The 22,779-nt window shown below is 53.7% G+C and overlaps 2 protein-coding genes across 2 annotated transcripts in view; one reads left to right on the plus strand and one right to left on the minus strand.

Moving 5' to 3' along the window:
- Positions 1-335: 335 nt before the first annotated feature.
- On the minus strand, positions 336-5,721 carry LOC142604658 (uncharacterized). The gene is made up of 4 exons (XM_075772750.1): positions 5,575-5,721; positions 5,039-5,300; positions 1,231-2,017; positions 336-594 (listed from the first exon to the last, which is right to left on the minus strand). Exons 1-4 carry the CDS (start codon positions 5,719-5,721, stop codon positions 336-338), a joined length of 1,455 nt encoding a protein of 484 aa, XP_075628865.1.
- The window catches only part of LMX1B (LIM homeobox transcription factor 1 beta), a 107,257-nt gene continuing 90,036 nt past the window's right edge, over positions 5,559-22,779 (plus strand). Inside the window, exons 1-2 of the mRNA XM_075772318.1 lie at positions 5,559-6,009; positions 6,336-6,522. Of these exons, the coding sequence (XP_075628433.1) occupies positions 5,871-6,009; positions 6,336-6,522 (326 nt within the window). The 5' untranslated portion in view covers positions 5,559-5,870. The remainder of the gene's footprint in view (positions 6,010-6,335; positions 6,523-22,779) is intronic.

The raw sequence follows: 22,779 nt of genomic DNA on the forward strand, positions 1-22,779 counted from the left end.
AGCCGGTTCGGTGGGAGGAGACGAGCCGGTCGGGAGCGAGAGCGCTTCGGTTCGGTCCGAACTGGACCGGGAGGCGGGAGACCCGCCCCTCGCGTCCGCCACTGCTGCCCCCTGGGCTGCGGCCGCCTGCCCGAGGCCGCTGGGCCGGGCGCGATGGCCGCTCCGCAGCGCGGCTGGTGCCGGGCCGAGCCGGGCCGTGCGGCTCAGAGCAGGAGGTCGGGGCGGGGGCACCCGCGTCTGCCCTCGGCCCGGTCAAGGGACGGGGCTGCGCCGGTAACGCGGGCCGTTGCCCGGACGCGGGGCCGGGGGAGGTAGGTGGAGGAGGGCCGGAGCGGCTAGGGCTGCCCCGGGCGACCGGGCAGCGGGGACGGGGCTCCCGGTGCGCGCCGCCAGCGCAGCCCTCTCCGCGGGCGCGGCCCTTGCGCGTCGTGCCCGGCGCCGGGCGAGCCGCTGGCCCGCGGCGAGAGGGAGGAGAGCGCGGAGCCGCCTCTGTCGCCGCAGGAGGGACCGGGCGGCGGAGCGGCACCGCTCCGGGGCAGCGCGGCCCCGACGGGGCCCTGGTGCCGAGGCCCGTCCCGCGGCTCCCTCGGCCCTCTGGGCGGTGAGGGGTCCCAGACCTCCAGTCCCCGAGGCCGCACGGCCAGGCGCTCCGCCGGCGGAGGGGGACGCGGAGCCCAAGTCTGTCTGCTGCGCTGCCCTCAAAAATCCACTTAGGAAAGATGAAGGCGCATGCAAATGTGTGGCGCCTCCTTGCTTGTGCCTTTAATCATGGTAAATTGACTCTAGTTCCTCCAGGCCCCCCGAAAATGCACCCAGCGCGCACCGCACCACAGCAGAGCTGGAACTCCCAGCGCGCCGCGCACTCGCACACGCACCCGCCGCCTTCCCCGGGGCTTTCTGGCGCTGCTCGGAGCGGCTCCGGCACTCCGTGTGATCCAGCTTTCTCAGCAATTTTCCTACCCAAAAGCTGCCGTGAAGGGAACAGCGCGCAGAGATAGCATCAGGCTGCCTATATCAAAGAGACCCTGCTTAATTAAAATACCGGCTCGGTGTTCGCCGCCTTCCACGCGGCGCGGCCTCCGACCGCGGTCTGCCGGCCCGCTCCCCCCGGGACAGCGCGGGGGTTCCCCGGCTCCCCGGGCGGGGGTCGGGCCCTTTGAAGGGCCGCGCCGGCACCGAACGCGGCGAGCCCGGAGCGCAGACCCCGCCGGCTCCAGCCCACCCACCCACCGGCCGCGCCGAGCCGAGCCCCACGGCGGTCTCGCTGCGGTGCGGTCGGCCCCGGCCCCTGGCGCGGCCCGGTCACCCGCTCCATGAGGCTGCCGGGCGAGCAGGGACCCTCCCCGCGGCTGGGGCCGGGGCGCTGCCGGTCCGGCGGACAAGCTGGTTCCCGGGGGGCCGGCTGCGAGACGCGGGGAAGCTCCGCGTGGTTCACGGCAAGCGTTTGTTTGCGCCACTGAGCAACAGCCCGATAATTTATTGTTATTGTTATTAGTAACTACACTTTGCAGCTCGCTTACATTTATCCTTCGGAGGGAGGGAGAGCGGGCTGAATCAGTCATCGCCGAGCGCACCCGGCGGCGGCTCTTCCCGGGCTGGGGGCCGCTCCGCCGAGGCTCCCGCTCCGGCAGGGCCGGGCGGTGTGACTGCCCCGCGGCTAGGCACTGCAGCGGGGGCGGCCCGGGGCCGGGGGCCGTCGGCGGGAAAGCACTGCGCGGCGGGCGGAGGCGGCTGCAGAGCCGTTCTGGGGAGCGCCCGGTACACGGCGGGGGGGGGGGGGGGGGAGATCCGCCTGTCGCCGGCAGCGAGGCCGCCCGCGGGGCGCCCGCTGGTCTCCCTCCCGGTGGCTGCACCCGCCGAGCTCGGACCCTGTGCGCGGTGCAGTCGGGCTGGTGCCCCCGCGCTCCCCGAGCGCCGCCAGCCGCGGGCAGGTTCCCGGGCAGCGATGCTTCGTGCGTCGGTCGCCGGCGGGCGGGGAAGGCCGGGGTTCCGCGGGGCGGCGAGGCGCAGGGTCCAGCTGCGGGTGGAGAAAAAAACAGGACAAAGTGAGCTGGTGTCCCCGTGGCCGCCCCGCGGGGCTCCCCCCCGCGCCCCGCCGCCGGGGCGCCGCAGACGGTGCCGGGGGCCGGCGGCCGCGCACGGCGAGGCGGGAGGCCGGTCCGCCCCGTCTAGGGGCGGGCAGCGCCGCCGGCTCCACGGGGGGCAGCACCCGGGACGGACGGCTTCGCTCCCGCCCGCCCCGAGCCGTGGCCCCGGCCCCGGGCCGCCCGGCCCCGCGAGCGCTGCTCGCCCCGGCTGACCCCGGCCCCGCTCCCGGCCCCGCTCCCGGCCCGGCCCCGCAGCGCCCGCGGGAGCCCGGGCCGTGCCGCCGAGCGCCGGCAGGGGGCAGGCTGCGCCCGAGGCCCCGCCGCACCGGGCAGCCGGGCCGGGCCGGGCCGGACCCAGCTGAGCCGAGCCGGGCCGGGCCGGGCCGGGCCAGGCCGTGCGCGCTGCGCGGTCACCGCCTCCCTCGGCCGAGGTGCATCCCCGCGCCCGCGGATCCGGCAGCGCACCCCGCGGGGCTGCTCCTACTGCACGGCTGCACCGCGCGCCCTGCACCGGCGCAGCAAACACCGCACCCCGCGGGGTGCGGGCACGACGCCCAGGGCAGCACCCCCCGGCACCCCGCGGGGACGCGCCTGCCGCGGCCGCTGGAGCGGCCGGTATACGTCGGTATCGTATACCGGCGGCCGATATACGTCAGTATCGCGGGGCTGCCCGCATGCAGGCAGCGGGGAATGCACGCGCGCGGGCAGAGCCGGGGCTGCACACGCATGCAGGCAGCCAGGATGCACAGATATCCACGCACCCCGACCGGGGCCAGCATGCTTACGCAGAGAAAGCGGGGAGTTCCTCTATTCTGGCTGTCGAGCAGCCCGGGGCCCCCGGCTGTCCCGAGCAGGGCACACGCGCGAACACCGAGCAAGGCGGTTCTGTCACGCACGCATCTGCAGACCCACGGAGGAGGGAAGTCTCGCCGCGCACCCTCAGCTAAGCCCCCGCAGCGTTCCCCGGAGCCCCTGGCACACGCGTGCGTGTGCACCGGGCGGGACGGACGGACGGACGGACGGACGAGGAAACGGGACCGGGGCGCCTCGTCCGAACGGAGCGGCACTGCCGCCCGGAGCGGGAGGGTTTGTGCGAGCACACAGCCCGGCTCCAGCGGCCGCGGAGGCTCCTCAGGCGGGCTCTGCCCTCTGTTATTTATTCCGGTGCTTCGTGCTTCCCTGCCTTGTTTAGGAAATGCAGAATTGTGACTGGCTGCATTTCTTGCTCGACTCTCAAAATTAAAACAAAACACCTCAAAACAAAAAGATTTGTCTTGCAAATAAATAGAGAATTAGAACCAAGCCACGGGGAGGTGGGGTTGCGTTAGTCTTGGTTTGGTTTTATTTCTGTGATGGTTTTGCGCGTGGGTGTTTTAATTGTATTTTGTTTTTCGTTAAAAGCATTATATAAACCGAGTGTAACACCTCATCGAATTGTTCTCGGGGTAAGAGGCAGGGATAATAATTACCCGGTGCAGTGTTCCTACACACACATGGCAAGAAGCAACAAATCTTTGGTGTGATATTTGTGAGTAAAAGCCCACGAACAAAGATTGAATTATTGCTGCGGGTGTGAGTTTGGGAGGGTTCCCGCTCCGATCTCAACTGTCCCGCTGCAGAGCGTTGCTTTTTTTTTCTCTTTTTTTTTTCCTTTTCTTTTTTTTTTTCTTATTTTTTAAATGAGAAGTTACAAAAACTACTGCGGAAAGAGCGGCTCTAATTTTGCTCGCAATTGTAGAAGATAATTTGACGGAAACCCTGTGTGATGAAGAACACTGAATCCATCCTTACGCGAAAGTAGGAAGGAACATAAAAAATTAATGTAAACGAGAAGCTTTTTCTCCACTGATTGAACTCTGAAATCTAAGCAGCTTTTATCTTGATCTCAGAATTAAATAATCATATAATATTTTTTCAGCATTAGCTACAAAGGTTTTCAGATTTGTACTGTCCAGAACAAAAACCAAGTAAGCTCTCTTACTGAAAACCCTTTCCAAAATATTTAACTAAAGCATAATCACGAATTTCTTTCGAGATGTTTCTGCACGAAAACGGCGTAAAAAAGAAGGCTTTATCTTAAGACCCAGAAAAAGAAGCATTAAGTAATTCAAGTTAACACTTGTCCTGCTTATTAAATATCAATATTTTGGGAGCATTACAAAATAAACTCCCTTCCTTCGGCAGGGTCACGGCATATCATGGGTCACATTAAGAAACTCCGCACGGAATCCTTTCCGGATTTTTATTTCCTCAGATTTAGATTTTTAACGGTATCGGCAGAAAAACAAAAACGAAAGGAAAGCCCGAGACGCGGGATTTCAGGCGCTCTCCCTCTAGCACGGGGAGATCGGTGGGTATCGCTTTTTCTCATTTCGTTTTGTTTCCTAAGAGGGAATAAACGAGCGCAGCGTGTTCAAACACGGCTGCTCCTGCACACGCACGGCGGGTGCAAACACACGCACCGCACACACGGACGGAGCCTCCCCTGCGCCTTCGAACGCCGGAGCGATTCAGCGCGCTAAAGCGCAGCCCGCCCGGGGCTCCCAGGCACTCGCGGGAAGCGCTCGTTAGGAAGCGGGCGCGGGGCCGCCGCCGATCGGTCCCGGGCCGCCGCCGCTGCCGCCGCCGCGGGAGGGTCCCGCAGCCCTCGGGCCGCCGCTCAGCCGCTCCCCCAGGGCCGCCGACCCCGCGGCCCGCCAAGAGCCGCCGGGCCCTCCCGCGGGCGGCCCCGCCGCGACGGTGCGGAGCCGCCCGGCAGCGAAGGGCGGGCCGCGGCGCGACACCCCCCCCCCCCCCGTCCCGCGCCCCGTCCCGCGTCCCCGCCGGGGCCGGCCGTGCCGCCAACGGCCCGCGGGACGGACCCGCGTCCCCCGCCGGCGTCGGCTGCCCCGAGGGACGGTCCCGCCGCCACCTGCCCGCGGCCCGGCGGGGGGACGCGCGCTGCTACCTACCCCGGGCAGGGCAGGAGCCAGGAGCCGCCGTCGGGCCGGGAGCGGAGCGGCCGGGGCCCCGCTCCGCCGCGATCCTCGGCGGCCGCGCTCGCTCTACCCCCCGGCCCCGGCCCGCAGGGGCGCGCCCCGCGCCCGCGCTGCCCGCTCCCCGCTTTGCCGCTCGGCCGCGCCGGCCGCCCCGGGGTTGCGCGGAGCCCGCCCGCCCTGCGCCTCGGGCGCCGCCGCGCTTCGGGGGCCGCGGGGGCCCGGCGGGGCCAGGGCACTATTTGACGTCGAGGAGACGGATCACCGCGGCGCAGCGATACGGCGCGCACCAATGGAGTTCAAATGTCAGCAAGTTTGAGGAGGGGTGAGGCGCCGGGGGGTGTGTTCCTCCGCCGCGGCCCCTGCTCTAAACGGCGCGGCTCCTCGGGACGCCGCATGGCACATGGGCTGCGGAGCGCCGGGGAAGCCCCGCCGCCCCGCCCGGCCCCGCCGCTCCGCCCGGCCCGGCCCCGGGAGGGCCCTCCGCGGAGGGCGTGGGGCTCCGGCGCTGCCGGCGAGCAGGTGACACCGCGGGCTGCCCTGCGCCGTGTGCGCGGCATGTGCGCGCCCGTGTAGCGCGGGCTGCCCCCATGGGCAGCGGCGCCGGCTCTTTCCTCTGCCCCCCGTCTCTGGAAGTCCGGGCAGGAAACGCTCCTCATGTCTCCCAGATAAAAATAAAAGCGACTCCCTCCTCCCGGCCGCAGAGTGTCCCCGAGCTCGGCCAGACGCGGGGCTGAGCCGGCCCCGCCGCCCGGCAGCGCCTCTCCCCCGCCGCCCCGGAGCGCCGGGCAGCGCCGCCGCCCGCCCTATGGATATCGCAACAGGTCCCGAGTCCTTGGAAAGGTGCTTTACGCGGGGCCAGTCGGACTGCTCAAAGATGCTGGACGGTATTAAAATGGAAGACCACCCTCTGCGCTCGGGTCCGGCGACGTTAGGAGTGCTGCTGGGTGAGTTGCTGCTCGCTTCTCGGCTGCGCCAAAAGCGACCCCCGTGCTCCGCTCGGTGCCCGGGGCTGCGCTCCGGCGGGGCCCGGCCGGGCTGCTGCGGGCTGCGGCCGCCTCGCCCCGGGCTGCCGGCGGGCGCGGAACTTTCTCACCGACGTTTGCGGGGCGGCGGGCTCGGCGGCGGCCGTCAAGCTCGATGACGCCGAGCTGCGGGGCCGGCCGGGCTGCACTGCGCCGCGGCCGGGGGAACGGGGCCGGGGCCGGGGTCGGGTCGGGTCGGGGGAGCGGGGCCGGGGCAGGCGCTTCACGCCGCTGTCTGCCGTTCGCAGGGTCGGACTGCCAGCACCAGGCCGTGTGCGAGGGCTGCCAGCGGCCCATCTCGGACCGGTTTCTGATGCGGGTGAACGAGTCCTCCTGGCACGAGGAGTGCCTGCAGTGCGCGGCGTGTCAGCAAGCCCTCACCACCAGCTGCTACTTCCGGGACCGAAAGCTCTACTGCAAGCAGGACTACCAACAGTAAGGGCGCGCCGCGGCCGGCGGGGCTCGGCGGGGCCCGGCGCGGTGCCGCCGCCGGCGGGGGAGCCCTGGCGGGGCGGCCCGGCCCAGCCCGGCCCGGCGGCGCGCTGCGGGCTCGGAGCGTGTTTCCGAGCGGGCCGCCGCCCGGACCCTGGCGGAGCGGCGAAACGCCAAGCCCGGGCCCGCAGCTGCGCGGGTTGGCGGCCCCGGCGAGCGGGGACCCCGGCGGCGGGCAGGAGACGGGCGGCAGCGGGCGGGACTACAGAAACTTTGAGCCGCAGCGCCCGTCCCAAGCAGGGAGCTGCCCCCCGCCTTCCGCCCCCCCGGTCCCGGGCTCCGCAGCGCTCGGACCCGCCGCGGTCCGGGACCCTGCGGCGCGCCCGTCGGAGTGGGGCGGCGGCGGGGCGGCCCGTTTCGGCTCGGCCCGGCCCGGCTCTGCCCCGCTCGGCCCGGCCCGCCGCGACTGTCTCGGCCCGGGCAGCGCAGGCAGCGCCGCGCTCCGAGCCGCCCCGCGGGGCTCTTCTGCCCGGGGCCAGCCCCGTCCCGCAGCCCCGCGGAGCGCAGCGGCCGATGCGGGATGCTCGGCGGCGGGGCCGGGGCGCCCGAGCGGGGCTCGGCGGGGCCGTCGGTGCGCTCCTGCAGGCCAGCCCGGCGGAGCGAGCCCGGGCGCGGGGCCGCCGCCGTCGTCCCGCCGAGCCGCTGCCGGGCGCGGAGGGGGCGCGGGCGGCCGCGGCGGTGCCCGCGGGGCCCAGCCGCAGGGACTGGCGCCGGCCGTGCCTCCGCTGCCGGCCGCGGCAGGAGGAGCCCGGCGCTGGCTCCGTCCCTCCCGGCCCGGGCGCTGCCCGCGCTTTATTTCGCTTAGGCTTTATCCCCAAATGTCAGGCTTTGTCGGGAGGCGGCCCCCCGCCGCGCCGCGTCCCTGCGCGGAGACAGAGCCCCTGCCCCGCGCCGTGTTTGTCCTCCCCTGCAGAAGCCCACTTCATGCTTGTCACCGAAATTGAGGATCCTTTTTGTGCCGGGAGGGGGGCGAACATGGGCACTTCAATCACTAGGACATAATATGGCTCTGCTAGAAGTCTGGCAACAAACAAAGAACAACAACTATTGGTTTGCATCAACTTTTGTCAGGCATTCAGCAGGCTTCCAGAAAGGCCTGAAGTGGCTTAGTGGCAACAATGTGCATTTCATAGCTACAGCATGAAAATCCATCTCCATGGAAACTGGTAGTAAATGCTAACATGACATGCTGAGTATAAATATTGTTAGGGTTATAACTCTTGTATAAATGGCCCAGATAAATGTCCCCCTGTTTAGGAATTACAACAAAACGTGTTATTTCGTACTGCAGCCCTCACCAGCGCGCTACCAGAGAGTCTGCCACGGGCCCGGGCGCTTCACATGAAAATAACCCGGAGCTTGCCTCCGCTGGGCCGCCGTGATCCAGCCCTCACGGGGGCCGGGGCTTCAGCATTATCTCTATTTTCTCATACCCCTCTGTAGGGAGCACATCCACGGACTTTGTCTTTTACTTCTACACAAAATAAAACGCCTTGTGGTAGCTATAGTTGTAGATCAGTTAAAGTTCTGCCTCTGTAGGTAACCCTACCTTAGATATTTTTTGTTAATTAGGCAAGAACTTGGAATAGTCTTTAGGTTACCTAAAAAAAGCGTTATTTGGCAATGTAAATATTTACGTTAATTACAAACAAATGTACCCTCTAAGTCCCGTCTTTAGTTTCTGTAAAATAAAGGATCACGCTTTGCGACTTAAAAAGCAAGATCGTAGGCTGTCGCTTTGTAAAAACAAAAATACTTTTCTGACTGAAAATAGAAATGTCACTGCTTCAGAACTTTCCGTATTATCAAAGGTGTCCAATTGTATAGGGGGGAAATGGGGTAACCAGGCTGACGAGCAATAAAAAGATATCAACATGTTAGCCTTTGTTGAATCCCAGCACCTAGTGTGACATTACATGGTAACCTGCTGTGTGTGCCCCTGAGGACTGACAGCAGCAGCAGCTCATGGAAAGGGGAGGGGAGACACGGTAAATCAAAATTTGTTTTCTCTGAAATTTTATTAGCCTGAAAGAGCAAACATGTGAAACTACGCTGACCTTGTTTGTGTGCTTTCCCTGTCTGCTGCCTTTTAGACTCGGAGAAATATTCTTTTATGATAGCTAAAGGATAAAAATAGCTGTTCATACATGCGAGCGGTTCTCATGGGCTGTGTGATGCAGATGATCAGTTTTATCAGTAAGAGTGTGGAGGGAGGAGTGAAGCCATGAGCAAGTTGTGCGAGTCATCTCCAGCGTGTTGGTACAGCCATCATCCTGTGCTGTAACATACCGGGATGTAAAATGCCTGTATGCTAAGTAAGCGTGCTTTGGAGTAGTGAGGTGGAATGGTATCAGTACAGAGGACGACTGGTATCAGTAAAATCAGATGCTTTTTGTTATCCTGAGTCCTATTTTCTCTGGGGGAAGGGGGGGGGGGGAAGGAGAATAGAGATTACTTAAATATCGTGGTTACTGAAATTTGCTTTAAATAGATTTTTTCTGTACATAGTAATGTAATTTAAAGGTCAGATTTCTCCAGAACTCCCAGGACTATAATCAAGTGCTGTGTGTATATCTTTGGAAAACTGGTGTCTCGTCTTTCTAATGAAAGCAAGCTTCTGATGGGTCAGATATCAGACCTTAAACCTTTCACTGGGTCAGGAATGATTGCTGCCCATCCTTGGATGAGGGTATTTCACATTAGGGGGAAGGGTGAAAACATTTTTCTTTTTTTTTTTTTTTTTTAATAAAAATGTTGGCTGTTTGAAGCTACCCCTATGCTTGGAATGTTAGAATAAATCCTGGGGGAGATGGATTAGTGGTCCAAGCACAGTTTGAAGTAGTCAGAGGTGCCCGATAAGTGTAATTTATCACAAAAATATCATCGGTACATCAGTGGGACAAGCTATGCATGTATTTCAGACTCTTTTTATACAGGAGGTTCAACACATTGTTGCACGGGTACATCCTGATCTTTTGATATAATGCAAAGTACTTATTTTGCTAAAATTTAAGATTTTGAGAGTCACAGGTACACATGATTGCAAGGTTTTTAAGGGGAAAAAAATGTACAATGGCACCAGGGAGACTGACTCTCGCAAACCCAAGTCAAACAGAATCTCTTTGATTTTAATGAGAGGTTTGCCAAATTGCAAGATTGTTGCACATTTGGAACCTTACACTTACACTTACACTTTTTTTTCTTTAAAAGAAGTTTTCTTTCTGACAAACTGAAACCTTCAGAATGAATATTTATCAAAAATAGAGGGTTTGCGGTAGTTATATTCTGGTTCTTTGCTTAAATGAATTTATTTATTGTACCAGTCATAACTGTGCTTCCCGCTATAAAACATTAGCAATTATAAATATTACATTTCCTTCCCATTTGTATATTTTCATTTTTTTGTGATTGTGCTTTTCTGATCTGTTTTTATCTCGCTAGTCAGTGTTTCGTAACAATTTGCCCTAGGTATGGCTGATGTTAAAAAAAAATATGCCATGTTTCAGGTTACACATTTCATATGTAAGAAATACATATGATTTCTAGAAAGATCCATATTCCTATTCTAGCTTTGAAAGTAAAGGCTGTTAAAGAGGTCATTTATTGAAGGGATAGGATAGCAAACAATCACAGCTGCTATTTCAGAATTTTTCTTTAATGTATTCTAAGTTTTGCTTAGGATGAGAAAGAGAAATATTTAGATTTTTCTTAGATTCTTCAAGATATGTCAGGCAGTGTTTTAGCATCGTTATTGGATGCTATTAGAGAAGACTTACTGTATGTTTCTGGTATGTCTTTATACTGTTCTTCGTCTTTGAGTCCTTTCTTGTCAGTGTCTGGGCTTATGTGTTACGTACAGTCAGCACGGAGCAGCATGTACCTCGCAGGAAGGAAAGAAAACGCTGCGAAGCCTCGGTGCTGTAGGGAAATGTTACCCTCTCCAGATTCTGAAAATTCTTTCACATGAGTATGACTCCGAGGCTGATGTTTCTCAGTTCAGTTGCGTTTTATATTCGAAATAAGACAAAAGCTTTCTATTAGTAAACGTCTCTTATTTTTGTGAATGTTATTTTTCTTCCAGAGAGAGCGAGCGCATGTCTGTCGTGAGCGCAGGCTGTGGAATGTAGGCAGGATCCGTGGTACAAGAGGTGACTTGAGCTCCCAGATTCTGCTGCATGCAGAATGGCTAGTAACTATTTGCTAACAGGAAGATTTTATTTGTTTTCAGGTTTACTTTTTTTTTTTTTTTTTAAACTGAGGAGCACCAGACATGTCGTTATGCTCATCAGTGCAATCATTTATCATGTGAACTTGGCAAAATTGTGTAGAGCAGCGGTGTCCCCTCCGTTTCATTTGCCTCGCGTGTCACACTGGCACTGGTCCTTGTGCGTGTGTCATTAGGAAATAGCATAAAAACCGATTGAAACTTAGAGACGATGATTAGCCTAAGCACATGCCCAGGACATGGAGTAATGATTAAAGTTATGTCATCCACTAAAAATGCTTTTAAAAGTCACTGAAATACTCCGGCATTTTTGCTGAAAATCCAGCCAGCCCTGCACTATTAGACCCATCAGCCCGATTAAAAATTCTCTGTACGATCAGGCTTCCGCAGCACCTCGAAACAATTCCAAAAGCGGGAGTGCTGAGGAAATGTAGCTGTTATTTCTGCCGATGACGTCAGCAGAGTAGCCGCGATCGGGCAGAGCCCCCGCAGGTCCCCCCTGTGTCAGCAGGAATTCATCTCTGCGGCGCGCGGGGGGCTGCGGGGCAGATAACGGCACCGGCGTTGGAGCGGCACCGGCCCGGCAGGGCCAGCCACCAGCCCTGAGCCGGTTAGGAGTTAGGCTGAGGAAATCCGAGCGGGGATCTGGAATGGAACGTGTGCTGAGAATTTGGGGAGACATTTTGGTTTTCTGCTACAATCATGGTAACCTTATTGGACAAAATAATTGCAATGGTAATACGTGATTTGCACTAATCCGTGGTAGAAAATGATAGGGAGGATCTTTTTGCAATGTAGGCAATGTGCAATTAAATTAATAAGAGGATAATTTATAATGCTTAACTATTAACCTGAGAAAAAATTACCAATAAGTATGAAATGCACTGCAAAAATTTCTTCACTGAAATACACAACAAATGGGAACATTTTGTATTCTGTTTAGGAATCACGTCTGTTATTTTTTTGGCCTAAACTTTTGAACTAGTTCAAAGGCATACATCACCCCTTTTCAACTATCAATAAGAAATCATGATAAAATAGCTGCAGTATAATGCCTGTTCTTAGACTAATTATGTTATTAGTGTGTTTCAGTTGTAAATACATACCCTTCTTGCTTGCCTCCGTTGTGGAGCAACCCATAAAGCGTGGTGCGTCTTAAAATGCTTACTACTCTGGTGAACTTGAAAGTTAGGCTCATATTTAGTAACAACTAGAGGCTGCTTAATTTAGCCAGATAGTTGGGAAGAAATATTCCAGAGAGAAAGGAGTATGCTTTTCATAATGCAGCTGTGATTTTTATTTTTCATTCCAGACAAAGTTCAAATTTATACTAAATCTGCTACTTCTTCTTGTAACAGGAATTGATTTCATTTTATTTAATATCTCCTTCTCCTGGAATGAACAGTGCAGCAGATACAGTAAACTATCAGAGGAGAGCTTGAGTTCCCCGCGTACTCGGTGTGCGAGTCAGTGGGAGGTTTCTGTGCACAAGAAAAGGGGACGGGGCCCTCCCTGGACGTGATGAAAATCCCGCTGAAAGCCACCGCGCTGCCTGCCCTGCGCCGGGGAGCGAGGGCTGCGGGCGCCCGGGCGTGTGGACACGCGCGTGTACACCTCCCACCCCGGCACACGTACACAGAGAAGCCCACGGACGTCTGCTGACGTGCTCAGGAGTAATTTGGGGGAAAAGAGAGGGATTAGTAAAATCCTACATTTTTCTTACCACTGCTAGGCTAAGAGCAGGCAAGTACGTTTTCTGTCTGTTTGGTTTGCACAATACTCCTCAGCTCTGTTCAGTTCTCGTGGCAGTTTTTGAAGAATGTGGTGTGTAAATGTGACAGTAATATTTCATGATGTTACTAGAAAGGGATTTTCTACTGCTTGGGCTGGCTTGGACTGTGTCACAAGTTGCATAAAATGCAAATTCACAAAAAGGCTGTGAATTTTAAACCCCGGTTGAGATGGAGAAAGACCATTGCAGTATCCTCTAGCGAGGGTGTACTAGGTCAAACAACACGCTTGCAGAAAAGACAGGGATAAATGCTTCTCTTTGCCTACATTATCTTGCCTGCATGATATGTCATGTTATTGCTCAAGTGAGGTAAGAAAGCAAGCAAGTAAATAAATAAAACTGTGAAGTGGATGGTACAGTAATCTCCAGTAAAGTTAAACAAACCAGGTATTGCTCTTGGATGGTTTACTGTGGTAGAAAGGTTTTTTTGGCATGATTTGGGGATGATTGCATTACTCACGAGGCAAAGATTGACTCAAAATGAAATGACGGTTTCTTGTTCGTTACAAAATATAAAAACTCCACATTTGTTCTGAAACAAAGAATAAGGCTAGTTATAAGTAACAATGTGACGTGAACCTTGACAGCTGAGGCTCTAGCAGCCAAATAATGAAATTAGAGGAGTTACTTTGGATTTAGATGGGTGCAATTAAGAATAGAAATTTCCTTTCTTTGAGTGAATTGGAATAATTGTATCAAGTGGGCAGGGAATGATTATCGAATATACACCTTGCGGACTATGTAATTGTGGTATGCTATATCCAAAGCTATGAATTAAAACTTATTTTTGTTTGATAAAAAAGTATTAGAATTTTTTTTTAGAAAGCAGAGGTGTTTTCTGAGTTAAGATATTTTTTAAAATGTAACAGGGAGATAAGATTATTTTGCAGCAGTGGGAGCTTTAACAGCACTGGTGGCATTTAGGGAAGGAGACACCACTTTTCTCCATATAGTAACTGAGTAAAAAAAAAAAATACGTGAACGACTTCATATCTAATTTAAAATAAATGTTGAAAGTAAAGCTAGAGTCCTGAGTTTGAGAATAGAGAGAAAAGATTACAATACGTGTAAGGTAAAAGGAGCTGACTTTTGGTTTCAAATGTAATGCTCTTTGGTGTTTGTAACATGCATGCTAATATAGATCTAAATCTTGCCTGCCTTGTTCAGGCAAATTATTCACTGTTTCTAGCCGCCTCTTTAAATTCAACATAAAATTGAGGCAGATCTTTGACCTTTTTTTTTTTTTTTTTTTTAAATACTAACCTTACATTAAGTTCCTGGACTTGCTTTGGCTAGAGTGATATTCCTCAAATTAAATATCGTCTTCCTTTTGTTTTACCTTTTGGTATGTCTGCAGTTGCTTTGAGCACATCTTGACAAACTTGTCCAATCGCTGTGACTAACGCGGTCACCGAGCCCAGGGCCAGCCCCTGGCATCAGCGGGTGCTACGAAAAGCAAGGGAAGTTATTGCTGTGAGAGGGGTGTGAGGAGTGGACGGGGACTTCTGTTCCCTGGACCTGAACAGACTGTTCTCAAAACAGCCATTTTGCAAAATAGGCTCCGGTTGTTACCAAACACATTACTGATAACAAATACTTTCTCCTTTTATGTGACCAACATGTAACACGGAATATATGTGTTGCCATTGCCCTTTATTGGATGCTAAATATACCTTCTAAGTAGAAAGCACTATGTGTGGCATATTATGCAATTTTAATGCAGATTACGTAGAAGCAAAACGCTGAAAATGAAGTATCTTGTATGCAACATTAAGTATCCGCTGTCTCGAGAAGGTAGAACATTCCGATCAGTATTACCAGAGGAACCCGGGATCTGTTACGCCAACTTTTGCGACTGAGATGGAAATCGAGCAGCCCAGCCAAACCCACCTGCGTGCTTCTCGTCGCGATGCTCATACAGAACTGGGGTGTTTTACTCACCTCTCAAAAACTATTTCCCCGTGGGCAACTGAACGAGTAGACATTTGCAAGATTGTACTACAGCAAAGGAATCGTTAATATGATTAATTCCAGTTGGTTATTTTGTTGGGTTTGAAAGTTTACAGTGATCTTCTTTATAGATACAGCAGAACTGCTACGGCACAAATTGATTAGATGCCCTTAATATCAACGTAAACAAGGGATAACGCATTTCCTGGGAACTTTATAAGGGTTTATACTCTGATGCTGCTGTAACAAGCCAATACGTTTACAGAGAACACTTGTCGTGGAGGTCATTTGCTTTGCTTCCAAAACATAATATTTTTTTAATATGCACAGAATTTTCCTCTGCAAATGTTGACATGCACTTGTGAACAAGCAATTCCTATTGACTTCAATGAGAGCCATCTTCGCTCATCAAAGGATAGAATTTGGCTCTTGATTTTACTGCAATCAGTGTATTATTTATAATGTACAAGAGTGCACGTGCACCCGCCCAGTAAGAGCTAATGGAATTTATGTGCACATGCTGAGGACCAAATCCTCCTGGTAGCTGTTAGGAAGTTTACTTTCATGTATTTGTTCTTCGTGTAACCTGAATCACCATTCACTGATTACAAAAACAAAAAAAAAAAAGAATAATGGTCTACATCAATAATATTTTTTTGCAGTTGTTACGTTTATTATAGGTTATTATTATGATAGGAAGCAAGCAAATTTGAATTTGCAGAAGAAATTATTAATCTTGTTTTAAAGCATTTCTAATTACAGCCAGTGGTTACGCGTCGTTCTCTCAGACTGACAGAAACATCATTACTTCTTACAGTAGTTTCTCCTTACAAATTGAGCGCTGGCGCATTCCTCGTGTATTAGTGAGAAAGCCCATTTGTTACAGAACGTGGCTGTGGCCGGCATGCCTGGGGACAGCAGTTGCTCTCCGGAGATGGGGCTCGGCAGAGCGCTGGGCACCGCTGCCCGCCACAGCTGGGGTCCCTGGGAGCTCGCTGGGACCGGACCCTTGGGCTGCAGCAGGATACCTGCCAAAACTCATTAGTGAGAAAGGTTACAGTTCTCATTAACATCCGCTCCACAGAGCAGTTGTTTTCAACCTGTGGGATCCTATCCTTTGACATAATCAGCTTGCCTACAGCTAGCATTTTTCTATCACCCGATAGAGCTATTCCTGCAGCTTCCCAATGGAAGCAGCTTCTCCGGTTTCTCATTTTAAATCTCATGTCACAACTTTAATCCGGTTTCATGGGAGGGGGTGTGTGGGGGGTGTGCTTGCTGAGGTTTCTTTTGATAATTCATGTGAAATGAAACAAATATTTAATTCTGTATCGTACAAAGAGGTTTGTTAGCAAATCACAATAAAGCGTTGTAGAAAATCATGAAACTAAGACAAAAAAAATGCAAAACACTGAAATGACCGCAGCAGAGGCAAGCTACCTTCCGTTAGGGGGAAACTTTGGTACAATAGGGTCCAGCTGTACATGACAGTCCGGTAGCCCCAGCGCTATTCGTAAATACCCGGGATCATCTGCAGGCATTTCTTCGCAGTTGATGATCTGTGCTAAGCCATCGCTAGTGCAGCAGCGCCTCAGCTGTTTATTTTAGTGGTGCTGTGCCCTCGGTGCTGTGGTAGATCTTGGCCAGGAGCAGGCCAACCTGCCCAGCTCGTGAGCCTCGTCGTCAGCTTTTCAGATGGCGAGGAGCCACGGGAGCGGTACCGGGTGCTGGGGGGAGCTGTGGGAAGGTGGTGAGCGGGGGGGGGGGGGGGCGAGCTTTGACCCGGCTCCTGCGGTGCCCCCGTGGCCACACGGGCTGGAGCTGGCCAGGCACACAGCCCCGTTTCTCCCTCGGTTACTTCTTCCAGCAGCTGGAGATCTGGGTTACCTGGTCTGTCCTACCAGTCGCGTGACGTGATCAGGATGTTGGAGCTGTGCTGGCGCTGCTGGTGAGCTCACGTGGGTCAAAAGCCAAGGGCTGGCTCTTCGTGGCTGCGGTGGGTGAGCAGGAGCTGGTGTTGGGGGGTGAGCTGGGGTTCCCTGTGTGTGGGTGATGTGGGTCACACAGATTACCCGTTCAGGTGGGTCTGCCTGGGTGTCGGGAGGTTGGCATTTCTGGCTTTTCAGGAGAGAAAGAGCTGATCCTCCTCCCCCCGCCCCCCTTAGGAATCGTGGTTTGCAGACTGAATATCCACTCCATGAAGGTTTGTACGTACACGCAGGCTTGAGTCAGGACCTATCTGTTATAATTTTAGAGAGCAATCTTCAGATTACCGGTGCGCGCAGCGGGCTGCGAGTGCTCGCAGAGGTTGGCAGCGCATTCCTCCTGCAGCAGTCACCAGCGCCGGGAACACTCCCTGCACCGAGGGACTGATGCTGCCAGTTGATGGGCCCTGGCGGGGGCTTGAGGCGGCAAATCCCCGCTCCCAGGGCTCCCGTGAGTAATGCCATTGAGGCCAGTTTCCCTGGCGTGCAGTGGCTTGCAGTGTCGTGCAAGGTCAGTTTACTTACCTGACAGCAAGTGTCTAGGGAGAGCTCGGCGGAGCCGCTTGCTGAAGTTTTTGGGGATGGGGCTCTTCATAGGCGAAACCCGCCCTAAATAGAAGTTGCAGTTTAACGTTGTGAGTTGTCTTCACAGTTGGATCTTGGCATGGGCTTCATTTGATGACAAGAAAAGTTTCACATGTGGAGCATGACCCTATGGGTCAGCTCCCACTCACACTAGAGTTGATGAGGAAAGGGTGGTGGGGCCCTATGTGAGCATTAGTACCAGCGGTGAGGCTCTAGAAATCCCTTTCCCTCATTAAGCATTCCGACAGAGCCAAGCACGTGCTCTTCACTCCGCTGGTGGCTCTGGTCCTCTGCGAGCCAGTTGGCTTCTCTGTGCTTGTGACTGCACTGGGGAAATGCACGCGCTGTATTTCGAGTGCTTCCCACTCACCTTCTGGTCATTAATAATTAGAGTCCAGAGTGAGAAAGAAAGAGGGAAGAGAGAGAAAGAAAGGAGCAGTGAGCAAGACCACCTCTGCAGAGGACAAGGCAAAGCCAGTCTGCACTAAGTCCCAGTGAACGAGTTTTGCGTACTGTGTGCCGCTCTCTTGAAATCTTAAAACATTTTTCTGAAGTGATTCTGTGGATACTAATTTTATTACACGTCAGTCTGGGGTTTATTACATGCAAACAATCACACAGGCTCAGCATCTCTACTTTGTAACAGTGACGGAGGTGACTAAGGAGAGCTCAGTGAAATTTAGGGCACCGAAGCCGTACAGAGAAAGCCCCCCTCAAAATCTATCCTGCCAGCAGAATTTACGTTTGCACCTGGGCAGGGAGAAGTGCAGAGGCTCCAGGATGGCTGTCAGCCCTGCAGGTGAGGGTGCAGACCCCGCTGTGGCGGGCAGCAGGGACCCCGGTGCCATCTCACGCTGCCGGGGCTCGGCGGTGGCTGCTGTTAGCCATCCCCAGCCCACGCTGCCATCAGAGGAACTGGAGCGACCCCGCGTACGCCTGGGGAGCTCAGGTTGGACGTCCTGATGTCATTTCTAGCTCTGCCCTTGCGAAAAGGAGAGGGTGGGAGCATGGGTGGCAGCACCCGCTCTGCCGTCGCCGCAGGCGGGTGTGTGCATCTGCTGGAGGCTCACGTTGTGCTGCCCAGCGTCGGGCGGATCCTGCTCGGCAAGGGTCTGCCCTGCGGTCAGAGGTGCGCAGCCAACAAGCGTGGGCTCTGGTGCCATTGCCCACCAGAGCCCAGACAGCCTCAGCCGCCTGGATTTTCATAGCCTGTTTCTCCATGAGGTCCAGGGAGGAAGAGCTCCTGTGTTCTGGGCATCGCTTTGCCCCGGGAGTGATGCTGCTTTTCTAAGGATTCCCTTTCTTGTCAGCCAAGCATGCTGAAGCTTTGCAATATCTGGCTATTTTCTCACTTTTATTTATTTACACACACACACGAGAAATTATTTACTTCATTGCTTCATTTCCCAACATTTTCCCAGGCTGCAAGGATGCTGTCTGCACATTCTCCTGTGAAAGCTGTGAACGGGTGACAGTGGCAGTGTTGTAGCCACGTGCTTTTTGTGCTTATTGCGGCATTTGCACGAGCGCTGATGTTCGCAGCAGATACTACAATGTCCTGCGTGTGCCTTTTGGCTTGTGTGTGTGTCAAAGATGAGACACAGCGATGGGAGGGCTTGTAGTACGAAAGACAGGTTATTGTTAAGAGCAATTTATGAAATGTTGCAAAAGTACAAATGGAGTAAAACTATTTGAGGGAATAAATGGCATGTGAAATGTTGCAGCGATACTATCTCTACTTGGTATCGTTGGTTTGAACCTGGCAGGCTTGGTGGTTGGAGCTGCAACAAACAAGTGATTCAGCGGATGGGAGTAGAAAGCATTACAACCGACAGCCACTTTGTTAAGGGAGGAACAGGCGGAATCCCACTGCTGGGGGATCCCCCGCTGCAGCCGCTGCGCCCTGGTTGCTCCTGCCTGTCACAGCCCTGGCAGGAGCCGCCCTGGGAGAAGGTTGCATGGAGCAGGCAGGTTGTGTTTCAGTGGCGGGTTTCTATCGTGTCCAGTGCTGGGGGGTGCGGGGGCATGTGTGGCCTCCGCGGGGTCCCTCAGCTCCTGGGTGGGTGTCCCGAGCCGGGGGAGCAGGGCTGCTCTAGGGCTATGCAGCTCCTGCTAGCTTGGTCCTCAGAGTCGGGCTGCCTCGGCCTCGCTACCCATGCCCGGGCCAGTTCCCCAGCATGGTTTTGTGGGTGTGGAATAAATTAGCCTTGATGGCGCCTGCATTAATTTTATGTGGGAGAATCCCCAGAGATTCCAGGGCAATTACAGGGAGAGCAGCCTTGCCCAGCGCCGCGTCCTCCCCATCCAGCCGCTGCTCCCCACGGAGGAGACGGGAGGACTCGGCGGAGCCGCGCCGGCGCTCCGGCAGTGCCCGCTCCCTGCGGCTGCCCGCCCGCCCGCCCGCCCGCAGCATCCCTCGTGGCAGAGGCCGGAGCGGGATGTTTCATGGTCCCACGAGCGACCGCGCTCCACGGCTGGCCCAGGGCGGTGGGACTGAGCGCCGGGCAGTAGCAGAGCTCGCTGTGCTGGTCCATGTCTTTCAGAAAGGTTGGAAAAGAAGCCCAAGGCAAGCAAGCTGTCTTCATTTCATACATGTCCTATGAATATTGGTTGTCTAGCATAATTGAAGCCTGTTCCATTTGTGGCTTTTTTCTTACTTAAAAATTCAGCTCATATTTTGGCAGGGGTTTGTCTGAGCGCGTAGCGGATACATTCAATGACAAGAGCTATAACATTCAATTTGTTGGATGCCACAATTAAACCTCAGCTTTTTCACCCAGCCATCTGAAAGCCAATTGCGAGTTGTCACTCAAGCAAGAATCCATACAAACAAGGGCAGTGCATAGCCCTGGATCCTAACAATGTGATTTTCATCGCCTTACCAGTCTTCGGGGAGTCTTCAGCTTCCATCTGGAAGTACCTTCAACCCTTTCCAGCTACGGATCTTGAAATAGCTAGAACAGAGAGAAAACCAAAATTACATGGAGTTTATTGCCATTTCAGAAGGCAAAAAGTGTTTGAAAAAGTTTATTCAGGAAGCCAGGGGAAGTTAAGTGGGAGACATTTGCCATTTCATCAGTCTGTTGGTGATAGCCATTCATGTCATAAATGGCTTGTGTCATTTGATGCCAAAAATAACACAATTTTCCTCCCCAAAGGCCTATAGGGTTTTTTTGCAATAAATGTTTATTTGTTAATAATATACTTTAAACAGCCCAGTCTTGACCTCAAGTCTCCAAAAGAATCCATCTTCTCTCTGAAAAATCCTACAAAGTTTGTGTAATTTTTTCTGGGAAGGTGTAATTGATGGCGCAGTGAAGGGTAGTGTGTTTGCTTTAACTACTGCAGCTGCGTGGATTAACTGTTTATAAGGGCCTACTGTGCTTTGAATGGCTACTTTCTTAGATTTCAAGCTTTAGTTGACAGCACTTCCTAATGGTTTCTTGGATTTGCTTAAGTTCGATCAGTAAAAATAAATTTCTGCGCTTAGCTCACCCATTGTTCTTTCCTCGTTGCTGCTTTGAAAGCTTTTAAACATTCATCTGTAGGAGTTTGGTTTCATTGATGAGCCGGTGCGGTGCAGCATGTCAGATGGGGATGACCAGGACAAGTCCCTCACAGAGCTGAGCGGGGAGCTGCTCTCGTTCCACATCTCAGAATGCTGATGTTCTGTTGATTTCAGAAAAAATGTGAGAGAAATACGGGTGCAGAGCAAATAACTTGTGTGCAAATATTTTTGACAGGATTTCTCAATTTAGTAATTGGAGTTTCTAGAGTCTAACACAGAACTGGCAGGTATGAAGTACATGTGATTTAAATATTTGAAAACGTTATAAAGGATTTTGTAAATACGTGTTATGTAGAAACTGTTGTTTTGAGAGAAAATAGTAAGTCAGGTAATTAAATTATAATACGTTGCACTGTTTTGAAATTGCCTTCCCAAAAGCTGGAGTTGGATTTCCATTGGCAAAGCGTTTGTGGAATGCCAGTGACATGTGATCAGCAGCCCAGTAATGTAACAATTGTCTTTTCACTAAATCACCAACTACCACTGATTTAACCAAAGTTAAATCACATTTTTCAGCTGCTTTTGTTCTGCTATCAACCCCTCTGATCCATCTCTCTTGTGATTTTTCATGCATACTTTTACTAAAAAAAGCAAAGTATTAAGACATTTGTCAGAATTTTTTTGTTAGTCCTTACTGAAAATGTGGTTTTCTTCAAGAACTCTAGAGGACTTATTTCCTTTAAGATCATCTGAGTTACGGGAGGGAATCACACGTTTAATTTCTCAAAGCATTTCAGCTTAAAGTACTAGTTTGTTCTCAGTCAGACAGGCACTTGGATAAAATAAGGAAGAGTATGTGTAAAATGAATGGAATTCATTTTTTTTTAAACGTTTCACATTTGTGGAGCTAAATTATTTGGATAATATGCACACTCAGGTACTTTGTGTAAAATTCAGTTTAGTGAGACTCCGTGTCACTAAGTGGCACTAGCCGTTTACTGAGAATATGTTTGCAGATTATTAATTGTGACAATTACATGATGCTTTAAATATATATATATTTTGAGAAGTGTTGCTTCTAGCTTGGGCTTTGGCCCTGCATTAATAGGGTGCTTAATTTTACTCAGTCTCTTCAGTAGCTATTTACAAGGTAAAGTTGCATGCACAACTAGGTGAAGAACTGGGGGCCTTGGGGTGACAAAACTGCACGGCTAATGCTCATTTACTTCCCAGAGGCATTTTCTGGGGCAATCTGGACCACAATAACCTGAGCAACTCTCCTCTTCTGTACTGGCAAAGGCTTGGTTAATCTTTGTGTCCATTTTGATTTTTGCAGGACAGACTTCTTGACCTTCAGTTTAGCCTTTGTTGGATCAGTCCTGTTAAACCACGATTACATCCAAGCTCTCTTTCCCAAACTGAAAATATCTGGAAAATAGCTTTAAAACTTTGCATGGCTTCCTGCTATTCTGCTGCTGCTGGGGAGCTCGAGCCAGACCAAATAGTCCCGCGGCCGCTCAGCGGTGACTGACCCCCGGTCCCCTGCTGCGGGCAGAGCTGCCTGCGGCTGCCCGGTCGTGCAGAGAGCCTGCCTGCCCTGCGGTAACGGCAGCGAGGGCAGCCCATCCTCTCTTTCCCGGCCTTGACATTTTTTGAGTGCTGGACTGCAGACGTGCACACAGAGCAGCGCGGTGCACAGACCTGCACACGCAAGGGAGCGCCCGTGCCGTACGGCGAACATGTGTAACGTGACGGCGGGCGGCACACGCAGCGTGCAATGCCGTACCGCCTGCGAGGATGACGAGTTGCCCTTCCTAGTCCGTTTCCCAGCTGCGAGCACCATGGCCTCCTTTGGCTCAGCGTGATGGCTGGGGTGTCTTGGGAAGGTTGAGGGACTGCGGATGGGGACGTGAGTCCTGTGTTTGCCTGGTGTGTCCAGGGCAGGTGCACGCGTGTGGACTGCTCACGCCGCAGCCGCGCAGCCACGCCGGTGGCCAGCTGCGGGGTGTCCAGGCACAGCGGCATCGGAGCCACCTCCCCTACACCAGGTTTCGGGGTCTTCTGATCAGGCAGAGTATCCTGTCCTTCTCCTCTTTCCCCAGAAGAGTACTGTGCAAGCCTCACATGTGCCCTCTCAAGCCTTCCTCTCGGGCAC

The sequence above is a fragment of the Balearica regulorum genome, chromosome 20 (genome assembly GCF_011004875.1).
Source record: "Balearica regulorum gibbericeps isolate bBalReg1 chromosome 20, bBalReg1.pri, whole genome shotgun sequence".
Lineage (NCBI taxonomy): Eukaryota > Metazoa > Chordata > Aves > Gruiformes > Gruidae > Balearica > Balearica regulorum.